We start from the raw sequence: 12,417 nt of genomic DNA, 5'->3' as shown, positions 1-12,417 counted from the left end.
TGGCTCAAATTATTATACAGAAATACATTATATTGGCACTGACCATCCCTTCTAGTTACATCACTGGATAGCTGTTTTTGGGCTGGTTATACTGGCATAGACATGGATGAGGCACCCTATGTTTCATAGCCAAAAAAAGAAAGTGTCATCATTATGAAAAAAATCATCAAAGAATTAGAATGTTTAAATCACTATTTTGTTTATTTCATGTGGGAACATGTATCTGTTCCTGATAACAACAGTACACCCTGAGGGGCAAATTCACTAAGATGCGAAGTTGCGCCAGGCGTAACTTCGCCGCACTTCGCCAGGCGTAGTTTCGCCAGCGCTCCGCAAATTCACTAAAATCCGAAGTTGCGCTCAGGGGTAGCGTAAGGTTGTGAAGTTGCGCTAGCGTTGATTCGCTATGTAAAGCGAAGTTACGCTAGCGAAGGCTAATTTGCATACGGCGCGAAATTCAAATTTCAATGGAGGAATACGTATCAGCACTACAAAGGCTTAGAAAACCTTCAAATCAGCAAATAAAAATTTTATTTTGCCCTACACATGTGCCCACTGTTTAGGTAAGTTGCCATGAGTCAGGAAATGTAGGGGGGAAGGAGGGGAGCCCCAAAAATTTTTTCGATCTTTTTCAGCCTATCACCCATAATGTAGAAAACACGCCAGCGTTTTTTGGGACTTAGAAAAATTTTTGACTTTTTTTCAAACAATCCCTATCTACTCTATTGCGCTTCGCCAGGTCTGAGGTGGCGAAGGAAGTCTAGCGTAAAAGGTAGCGTTCAGTACACTGTGCAAGTTAGTGAATTTGCGTAGTTACATCGCTAGCGAAAATTCGCCTGGCGTAAGGGTGCGAAGTAACACTAGCGAAACTACGCCAGCGTTCGTTAGTGAATTTGCGCAGTAACGAAAATGCCAAACGCTAGCGAATTAACGCTAGCGTTCGGCGCTTAGTGAATTTGCCCCTAAGTGGTTAGAAAACAGCAAGATTAGAGTTTTTTTTCCCCAGTCAAATGTTTAATTTCTTTATCCATACTAAAACTACAATTAATCTGCATTTCCTTCACATATTACCACTGTCTTGTCTTTGATGTTAGGAAGTTGTGCACATTTTGCATGGAGCCCCCACTCAGGTGACTCTTTTACTCTGCCGACCAGAAACAGGGGCCCTTCCTGAAATAGATTTTACTGCACCGGTAAGCCCTATGTGTATAAGTCAATGGAACAGTAACTATTTCTTAAATATGCATCTTTTTTTAGGGCCATAGTGAAATATTTTTGCACAGTCATTTGGACAATTACCCCCATATGTAATAAAAAGCAATACGTTTGCCCAGAGCAGTAACCAGGGGCAAGCAATAATATATTTGCTTTTAAACTGATGACCAGTAGTGATCCTTCCTAGGGTTCTTATGTTAACATGATTACCTGAGGAAGGATTTTTGATCCAAAACATGTAGTGATGTAGTGCAATTTTCTAATTAAAGGGTCACTGGTTGATTGATATGGTTCTCCAGAGTGATACTATTGTCGATTTGTGAAGTCTGAGTATGGTATGTCAGTACCTGGCTCTGTGTGAGGAATTTATTATACAAGGAATAACCAAGGAAACTCTCACCTACATTCTGTTTATATCTTTGATGACCTGTAAATGGTACCTGCTGATTGGTTGCTAAGGGTTATAGCACCAGAGCAAACATAGTATGGTTCATTTCTAAACTTTGCTCAGTGCAGAATGATTCGCACAGTGAACATATTTACCCTGTGCATGGTTATATTTATAAAGTTGGATAAGAGTAGTGTATTTAATGTGCTAGCAGAATTGTGAATTTTTGTATGCACTGTGAATGTCCCTAAGAGCTTTTAAAATATGGCATAGTCACAAACTGCTAATATTTATGCGAACACTCTGTGGGGCAAATTCACTAAGATGCGAAGTTGCGCCAGGCGCAACTTCGCCGCACTTCGCCAGGCGTAGTTTCGCCAGGACTCCGCAAATTCACTAAAATCCGAAGTTGCGCACAGGGGTAGTGTAAGGTTGCGAAGTTGCGCTAGCGTTGATTCGCTATATAAAGCGAAGTTACGCTAGCGAAGGCTAATTTGCATACGGCGCGAAATTCAAATTTCAATGGAGGAACACGTATCTGCACTACAAATGCCTAGAAAACCTTCAAATCTGCAAATAAAAATTTTATTTTGCCCTACACATGTGCCCACTGTCTAGGTAAGTTGCCATGAGTCAGGAAATGTAGGGGGGAGGAAGGGGAGCCCCAAAAAAATTTCGATCTTTTTCAGCCATCATGTAGAAAACTAGGGATGTAGCGAACGTCGGAAAAAAAGTTCGCGAACATATTCGCGAACTTGCGCAAAAACGCGAGCGGTTCGCGAACGGTTCGCGAACCCCATAGACTTCAATGGGAAGGCGAACTTTAACATCTAGAAAAGACATTTCTGGCCAGAAAAATGATTTTAAAGTTGTTTAAAGGGTGCAACGACCTGGACAGTGGCATGCCAGAGGGGGATCAAGGGCAAAAATGTATCTGAAAAATCTGCCTGTGTGTGCTTGGAAGAGATAGTGTAGGGGGAGAGCTGTTAGTGATTTCAGGGACAGATGATAGTAAGTTTGCTGGCTAGTAATCTGCTTGATACTGCTCTGTATTGGAGGGACAGAAGTCTGCAGGGATTTGAGGGACATTTTAGCTTAGGTAGCTTTGCTGGCTAGTAATCTACTGTTCTCTTTAAACAACTGCCATACGTTGACCTTGTAGGCATTGTTTGCCCAGTTTTTTTGGACGCAGCCACTGAAGCACAGTTGCCAGAAAAAATATGCCATATAAATGCTGAAATAGTCATTTTTCGCCATACGTTGACCTTGTAGACATTGTTTGCCCAGTTTTTTTGGACGCAGCCACTGAAGCACAGTTGCCAGAAAAATTATGCCATATAAATGCTGAAAATATAAATTTTTTTGGTTGCAGCCACTGAAGCACAGAGGCCAGAAAAATTATGCCATATAAATGCAGAAAATATGCATTTATTTGGTCGCAGCCACTGAAGCACAGTTGACAGAAAAATTATGCCATATAAATGCTGAAAATATAAACTTTTTTGGTTGCAGCCACTGAAGCACAGAGGCCAGAAAAATTATGCCATATAAATGCAGAAAACATGCATTTTTTTGGTCGCAGCCACTGAAGCACAGTTGACAGAAAAATTATGCCATATAAATGCAGAAAATATAAATTTTTTTGGTTGCAGCCACTGAAGCACAGAGGCCAGAAAAATTATGCCATATAAATGCAGAAAATATGCATTTTTTTGGTCGCAGCCACTGAAGCACAGTTGCCAGAAAAAATATGCCATATAAATGCTGAAAATAGTCATTTTTTGCCATATACGTTGAGTCAACGTATGGCAAAAAATGACTATTTTCAGCATTTATATGGCATATTTTTTCTGGCCTCTGTGCTTCAGTGGCTGCGGCCAAAAAAACTGGGCAAACAATGCCTACAAGGTCAACGTCGTTGACCTTGTAGGCATTGTTTGCCCAGTTTTTTTGGCCGCAGCCACTGAAGCACAGAGGCCAGAAAAAATATGCCATATAAATGCTGAAAATAGTCATTTTTTTGGTCGCAGCCACTGAAGCACAGTTGCCAGAAAAATTATGCCATATAAATGCTGAAAATATAAATTTTTTTGGTTGCAGCCACTGAAGCACAGAGGCCAGAAAAATTATGCCATATAAATGCAGAAAATATGCATTTTTTTGGTTGCAGCCACTGAAGCACAGAGGCCAGAAAAATTATGCCATATAAATGCAGAAAATATGCATTTTTTGGATGCAGCCACTGAAGCACAGTTGCCAGAAAAAATATGCCATATAAATGCTGAAAATAGTCATTTTTTGCCATACGTTGACCTTGTAGACATTGTTTGCCCAGTTTTTTTGGTTGCAGCCACTGAAGCACAGAGGCCAGAAAAAATTAAACCAGTAGGGTTTGCACCCTAGTTTGTAACGGTGGCGGAGGGAGGAGGAGGACGCTAAAGGACAGCTGTGTGTGGAGTCATGAGGCTTGAAGAGAAGGACAGCTGCATAGAAGTCAGAACAAGTCTTCCGGCGTGCAGTAACCCTCCGAGATCCACCCCTCATTCATTTTAATAAAGGTCAGGTAATCGACACTTTTGTGACCTAGGCGAGTTCTCTTCTCAGTTACAATCCCTCCTGCTGCACTGAAGGTCCTTTCTGAGAGCACACTTGAGGCTGGGCAAGACAAGAGGTTCATGGCAAATTGTGACAGCTCTGGCCACAGATCAAGCCTGCGCACCCAGTAGTCCAGGGGTTCATCGCTCCTCAGAGTGTCGATATCTGCAGTTAATGCCAGGTAGTCCGCTACCTGCCGGTCGAGGCGTTCTTTGAGGGTGGATCCAGAAGGGTTGTGGCGCTGCCTTGGACAGAAAAACATTTGCATGTCTGACGTTACAGACTGGCCAAAGGGCTTTGTCCTTGCAGGTGTGCTCGTGGCAGGATTACTGGCACCTCTGCCCCTGGAATGTTGATGAGTTCCTGAAGTGACATCACCCTTAAAAGCATTGTACAACATGTTTTGCAGGCTGGTTTGTAAATGCCGCATCTTTTCGGACTTGTGGTATGTTGGTAACATTTCTGACACTTTATGCTTGTACCGAGGGTCTAGTAGCGTTGCGACCCAGTACAGGTCCTTCTCCTTAAGCCTCTTGATACGGGGGTCCTTCAACAGGCATGACAGCATGAAAGACCCCATTCTCACAAGGTTGGATGCAGAGCTATCCATCTCCGCTTCCTCATTATCAAGGACTGCATCATCCACGGTCTCCTCCCCCCAGCCACGTACAAGACCAGGGGTCCCCAAAAGGTCACCACTAGCCCCCTGGGAAGCCTGCTCCTGTTGGTCCTCCTCCTCCTCCTCCTCCACAAAGCCACCTTCCTCCTCTGACTCCACTTCTGGCACCTCTCCCTGCGTTGCAGCAGGTGCCTGGGTTCGTTCTGGTGATTCCGACCAGAAATCGTGCGCTTCCAGCTCCTCGTCACGCTGGTCTACAGCCTCATCTGTCACTCGTCGCACGGCACGCTCCAGGAAGAAAGCGAAGGGTATTAGGTCGCTGATGGTGCCTTCGGTGCGACTGACCATATTTGTCACCTCTTCAAAAGGTCGCATGAGCCTGCAGGCATCGCGCATAAGCACCCAGTAACGGGGGAAAAAAATCCCCAGCTGTGCAGATCCAGTCCTACCACCCAGTTCAAAAAGGTACTCGTTGACGGCCCTTTGTTGTTGCAGCAGACGTTCCAACATAAGGAGCGTTGAATTCCAGCGAGTCTGGCTGTCAGAAATCAAACGCCTGACTGGCATGTTGTAGCGCTGCTGAATGTCAGCAAGGCGTGCCATGGCTGTGTAGGAACGTCTGAAATGGGCCGACACCTTTCTGGACTGGGTGAGAACGTCCTGGAATCCTGGGTACTTGGAGACAAAACGTTGGACTATTAAATTTAACACATGTGCCATGCAGGGCACATGTGTTAAATTGCCTAGTCTCAACGCTGCCAACAGATTGCTTCCATTGTCACACACCACTTTTCCGATCTGCAGTTGGTGTGGGGTCAGCCACCGATCGGCCTGTGACTGCAGAGATGACAGGAGTACAGATCCGGTATGGTTTTTGCTTTCCAGGCACGTCATCCCCAAGACAGCGTGACAACGGCGTACCTGGCACGTCGAATAGCCTAGGGGGAGCTGGGGGTGCACAGGTGTGGAGGAGGAGAAGGAGGACCCAGCAGCAGAGTAAGAAGAAGAAGAAGACGAGGTAGAGAGCGATGGAGGAGTAGAGGTGGTGGCAGAACCGCGTGCAATCCGTGGCGGTGACACCAACTCCACTGTTGTTGTTGAGCTACCCATTCCCTGCTTCCCAGCCATTACCAAGTTCACCCAGTGGGCAGTGTAGGTGACATACCTGCCCTGACCATGCTTGGAGGACCATGCGTCAGTAGTCATATGGACCTTTGGCCCAACACTAAGTGACAGAGATGCGGTAACTTGGCTCTGCACATGTTGGTACAGGTGTGGTATTCCCTTTTTAGAAAAAAAATTGCGGCTGGGTACCTTCCACTGCGGTGTCCCAATTGCTACAAATTTGCGGAAGGCCTCAGAGTCCACCAGCTGGTATGGTAAAAGCTGGCGGGCTAAGAGTGCAGACAAGCCAGCTGTCAGACGCCGGGCAAGGGGGTGACAGTCAGACATTGGCTTCTTACGCTCAAACATGGCCTTCACAGAAACTTGGCTGGTGGCAGATGACTGGGAATGGGAACAGGTGGTCAAGGTGGAAGGCGGAGTGGAGGGTGGTTCAGACGGGTCAAGGAGAGCAGAGGTAGAGCAGTAAGATGCTGGACCAGAAGGAGTGTGGCTTTTAGTTTGCCTGTTGCCTTTGAGGTGTTGCTCCCAAAGTGCTTTGTGCTTGCCGCTCATGTGCCTTCGCATAGAAGTTGTACCTATGTGGCTGTTGGGCTTACCAAGGCTCAGTTTCTGACTGCACTCATTGCAAATTACAATGCTTTTGTCAGAGGCACACACATTAAAAAAATCCCACACTGCTGACTTTTTGGAAGTGTGCGATCTGGCGGTAACAGTAGAAGTTGGCGGAGTTGGCGGTATTGGCGGCAATGGCGGGTGCGTTGGCCGGCTGAACACAGGTGCCGATACATGTTGTTGCCCTGCTGATCCCTGCGGGCTGTCCTCCCTGCTTCTTCTAAGTCTTATTCTCCTACTGCCTCTCTGACTCTCCGTCTCTCCATCTGAACTACCCTCCTCTTGCTCTCTTCTACTAGGCACCCACAAAACATCAATCTCCTCATCATCATTCTCCTCAGATGCATCAATTTCTTCTGACACATCACAGAAGGAAGCAGCAGCGGGGACCTCCTCCTCATCACTCATTATGTCCATCTCTATCGTGTTCTCTGCCAGAATTAAATCTGGTGTAAGGTCCTCATCTCCTTCATCTTCTTCTGGCAATAATGGTTGCGCATTACTCAGTTCAAGAAACTCATTGGAAAATAACTCCTCTGACCCCAGTGAAGAAGGGGCACCGGTGGTGGAGGAAGTGTTACGTGGGGTGGCCATAGCAGTGGAGGATGAGGAGGATGTTGTGGTAAAGTTAGAAACGGTAGAGGATGGGGTGTGCTGTGTAAGCCAGTCAACTACCTCTTCAGCATTTTGGGAGTTCAGGGTCATTGGCTTTTTAAAACTGGGCAATTTGCTAGGGCCACAGGATTGCATAGCAGCACGGCCCCTAGCACGGCCTCTGCGTGGCGGCCTGCCTTTGCCTGGCATTATTTTTAAAAAAACAACAACAACAACAAAAACTCAGTTGGTTTTTCTGGAAACGATAATACACACAGCTAGATGGCGGGTTGAAGAAAACACTGTGCAAATAATGCCTACAAAGTCAACGTATACACTACTACAGCGGTGGATACGGATTACGTAAAATATATGAATGCTGCTTGAAAAAAAGTAACTCAAGTGGTTTTTCTAGAGACGATAATATTATCAATATTTAGACAAAATGTGAACAAGGTCACACAGCTCGATGGCGGGTTGAAGAAAACAGTGTGCAAATAATGCCTACAAGGCCAACGTATACACTACTACAGCGGTGGATACGGATTACGTAAAATATATGAATGCTGCTTGAAAAAAAGTAACTCAAGTGGTTTTTCTAGAGACGATAATATTATCAATATTTAGACAAAATGTGAACAAGGTCACACAGCTCGATGGCGGGTTGAAGAAAACACTGTGCAAATAATGCCTACAAGGCCAACGTATACACTACTACAGCGGTGGATACGGATTACGTAAAATATATGAATGCTGCTTGAAAAAAAGTAACTCAAGTGGTTTTTCTAGAGACGATAATATTATCAATATTTAGACAAAATGTGAACAAGGTCACACAGCTCGATGGCGGGTTGAAGAAAACAGTGTGCAAATAATGCCTACAAGGTCAACGTATACACTACTACAGCGGTGGATACGGATTACGTAAAATATATGAATGCTGCTTGAAAAAAAGTAACTCAAGTGGTTTTTCTAGAGACGATAATATTATCAATATTTAGACAAAATGTGAACAAGGTCACACAGCTCGATGGCGGGTTGAAGAAAACACTGTGCAAATAATGCCTACAAGGCCAACGTATACACTACTACAGCGGTGGATACGGATTACGTAAAATATATGAATGCTGCTTGAAAAAAGTGACTCCGGTGGTTTTTCTGGAGACGGTAATATTATGGATATTTAGACAGAATGGTGAACAAGGTCACACAGCTCGATGGCGGGTTGAAGAAAACAGTGTGCAAATAATGCCTACAAGGCCAACGTATACACTACTACAGCGGTGGATACGGATTACGTAAAATATATGAATGCTGCTTGAAAAAAGTGACTCCGGTGTTTTTTCTGGAGACGGTAATATTATGGATATTTAGACAGAATGGGAACAAGGTCACACAGCTCGATGGCGGGTTGAAGAAAACAGTGTGCAAATAATGCCTACAAGGCCAACGTATACACTACTACAGCGGTGGATACGGATTACGTAAAATATATTATGGCTGCTTGAAAAAAGTGACTCCGGTGTTTTTTCTGGAGACGGTAATATTATGGATATTTAGACAGAATGTGAACAAGGTCACACAGCTCGATGGCGGGTTGAAGAAAACAGTGTGCAAATAATGCCTACAGGGCAAATAATGCCTAAAAGGTCAACTTATACACTACTACAGCGGTAGTAAAATAAAAAAAAATGAATATTAAAAAAAAAAATTAAAGTTGGTGCTGCTGAACTACTAGGAGCAGCAGATTAGCACACCAGTCCCACTCCCCAACACTGCTAGACTAATAGCACTGGGCTCTTATAGTAGTAGTAGTAGTAGTAGTAGTAAAACAACAAAAAAATAAATAAAAGCAGTCCTTACAAGGACTACTGTTATTGCAGCAGTCAGCAGATGAGATCAGAAGCAGGACAGCTGCCCACTGCAGCTACATACAGAGCACTGCAGTAGAAGGTAGATTACTAGCCAGCAAAGCTACCTAAGCTTAAATGTCCCTCAAACCCCTGCAGACTTCTGTCCCTCCAATAACAGAGCAGTATCAAAACGATTACTAGCCAGCAAACTTTCAACTGTCCCTGAAATCACTAACAGGCAGCAGCTCTCTCCCTACACTATCTCTTCAGCACACACAGGCAGAGTGAAAAAACGCTGCAGGGCTTCGGTTTTTATAGGGAAGGGGAGTGGTCCAGGGGAGAGCTTCCTGATTGGCTGCCATGTACCTGCTGGTCTGGGGTGAGAGGGCAAAAAAAAGCGCCAACAATGGCGAACCCAAAATGGCGAACGTCGCGCGACGTTCGCGAACTTCCGGCGAGCGCGAACACCCGATGTTCGCGCGAACAAGTTCGCCGGCGAACAGTTCGCGACATCTCTATAGAAAACACGCCAGCGTTTTTTTGGGACTTAGAAAAAAAATTGCCTTTTTTTTTAAACAATCCCTATCTACTCTATTGCGCTTCGCCAGGTCTGAGGTGGCGAAGGAAGTCTAGCGTAAAAGGTAGCGTTCAGTACACTGCGCAAGTTAGTGAATTTGCGTAGTTTCGTCGCTAGCGAAACTTCGCCTGGCGTAAGGTTGCAAAGTAACACTAGCGAAACTACGCCAGCGTTCGTTAGTGAATTTGCGCAGTAGCGAAAATGCCAAACGCTAGCGAATTAACGCTAGCGTTCGGCGCTTCGCATCTTAGTGAATTTGCCCCTGTGTGTGAGTTACGCGGCAACTTGGTGTCAAATCACAAATTTAAATGAGAGTCAATACTATTTTCGCACACAATGGAATCACACAGTGGCTGCAGTCACTCAAACACCTGTCTCATTTGCGAGCCATTTGCAAATATTTGTGCACAATGTGAATTCACAAAATAACGGAAAGAGGGGTACGGCAGTGCAATATTTCAGTGTTCAGGAAAAAACATGGGCCGTATAACCATTTGTGAATAAATGTGCATTGCGTGAACTTTATAAATGACCCCCAGTATCTTTTATTGCTTAAGCCCATTAAAATGTTAATTTATTATATAACATTTTATTTGGCTGAAAAAAATACATGCATACATGGCTGCTACTTGCTTCCAATGGGACTCCATAGCTGCATACAGGAATAACTTTCAGCTAAGAGTATATCCATGTCCATGTGTTGCCCACCACCTGCTACCTTTGAATGCAGTTTAGTCTAATGCAGACAGCATTAACTTAAGGGGCCTATTTATCATGCTGTGTAAAGCAATGAAGCATAACATCACCAGTGATGTTGCCCATAGCAACCAATCAGCAATTAGATTGCAACAGTCACCTACCAGACAGAAAACAAAACCAAGGTTCTGATTGGTCACCAGTGATGTTTTTCTCCACTGTTTTACACAGCATGATAATTAGGCTCCTAAGAATAAGGAGCAGCTCTATTCCAGAAGCTCAAAGACATGCACATTAGGGCTCAACCTGCAGGATAGCATCCAAAATACAACAAATTACGTGCTGCACTTTTATGTAATTTATTTTGCTGGTTTTAGTTGAAATACTAGGGTGAAATGTACCTTAATGGAGCAGATGCAAAATAGGACAAAAGGAACATTTTGGTTCCTTGCAACTTGCAATTGCTTTGCCAGTGTACCCAGAGCTGAATCTGCCTTAGAAGTGACATATTTACTTCTGTAATACAATACAATTAGGGGCACATTTACAAAGCTCGAGTGAAGGATTCGAATTAAAAAAACTTCGAATTTCGAAGTGTTTTTTTGGCTACTTCGACCATCGAATGGGCTACTTCGACCTTCGACTACTACTTTGACTTCGAATCGAACGATTCGAACTAAAAAACGTTCGACTATTCGACCATTCGATAATCGAAGTACTGTCTCTTTAAGAAAAACTTCGACCCCCTAGTTCGGCAGCTAAAAGCTACCGAACTCAATGTTAGCCTATGGGGAAGGTCCCCATAGGCTTGCCTGCGTTTTTTTGATCGAAGGATATTCCTTCGATCGTTGGATTAAAATCCTTCGAATCGTTCGCAGGATTTGCGCTAAATCGTTCGACTTTGATATTCGAAGTCGAACGATTTTAGTTCCTGGTCGAATATCGAGGGTTAATTAACCCTCGATATTCGACCCTTAGTAAATCTGCCCCTAAGTCTTTATTTTATTACTTGTTAGACATTAAATGCAATAGGAGAGCATTTTAGAACTCATGTTTAGAACCACAGACACCACAACACCATTTCAATGAAAAAATAAACTTGTCATTTTCACAGACTCCAATGCCATCCCCTGTGAGAGACATTCTAAGAATTAGGTCACCAGACTATGACCTGGATAATGCAGCAAGTGTGGTATCAGAAAGGGACAAGGACAGTTATGAAGCCATAGACACAAGGAGACTGCCCTCCCTTATGCACTCTACACTTACTCCATCCTTGGAGACGATGACTGCACTGGCACAGGCTGTCCGACTAAACTGTTATTCCATTTGTGAACAGGAATCACAGAACAGGTAAACAGAACATGCAATCTGTAATAGATGTTATGAAGAGGTAATTTTTATTATTATAAAGAAGATGCATAATTGATAATGTAAACAGTTACAAATGTGCTGTTTGATGACACTATCTGGACAAACTGTTTTGATCCAACCAAACAGTCTATGGGCTAAATGTTTAAATGATTACTGCCCATTCTCTTGTCAAATTGAGCTTTTAGCATGGTTTTCTGTTTTGAGGTACAAGAACTCTAGTGTTGTAGTATCATAACAGTCACTTAAAGTTCTCATATGGAAGCTGCACACACCCACACACAGAATGCCATAAATATAGGTAAGAAATGTATTGTATAAAGTGATCAACAATCAAACATCTCAAGTGAGTGAAGCTACCAGAGTTTCCATAGCAGAAAAAGAAACAGTTGCACACAGTTCACAAAACGCGAACTTTGACGCCGGCATCAATTCACAGGCGTCAAACTTGACACTGGCGACAATTCCAACACTGACGACATTTGACGTGCATTAAGGTCAATGGGCGTGCGTTTAATTGTCGTCAATGGCGTCAGAAATTTTTCAACAGTGCATTTTCACCAGCGAATTTCGCAAATTTATTTGCTGGCACCGAAACTCAGAAATTCGCAGCGAATTTGCACCTGCCGAATAAATTCGTCCATCACAGTTGCTGAGCATAAATATGCAGAAGTTAAAGGATAAGCTTGGACACAAGTAAATGTAATGAATGTTGTTGACTGTGCCCATTTTTGCATAACCACAACTGTAATTATGGGTCGTAAATGAGCCC

The 12,417-nt window shown here is 43.8% G+C and overlaps 1 protein-coding gene across 1 annotated transcript in view; it reads left to right on the top strand.

The window, feature by feature from the left end:
• LOC108696337 (FERM and PDZ domain-containing protein 2) overlaps positions 1-12,417 on the top strand; it is an 86,763-nt gene that overhangs the window by 51,194 nt on the left and 23,152 nt on the right. Inside the window, exons 27-28 of the mRNA XM_041569122.1 lie at positions 1,095-1,193; positions 11,389-11,627. Of these exons, the coding sequence (XP_041425056.1) occupies positions 1,095-1,193; positions 11,389-11,627 (338 nt within the window). The remainder of the gene's footprint in view (positions 1-1,094; positions 1,194-11,388; positions 11,628-12,417) is intronic.

Source organism: Xenopus laevis, chromosome 7L, assembly GCF_017654675.1.
Source record: "Xenopus laevis strain J_2021 chromosome 7L, Xenopus_laevis_v10.1, whole genome shotgun sequence".
NCBI classification, from domain to species: Eukaryota; Metazoa; Chordata; class Amphibia; order Anura; family Pipidae; genus Xenopus; species Xenopus laevis.
The sequence above is the reverse complement of the archived record's forward strand: the minus strand, read 5'-3'. Positions and strand labels throughout refer to the sequence as shown.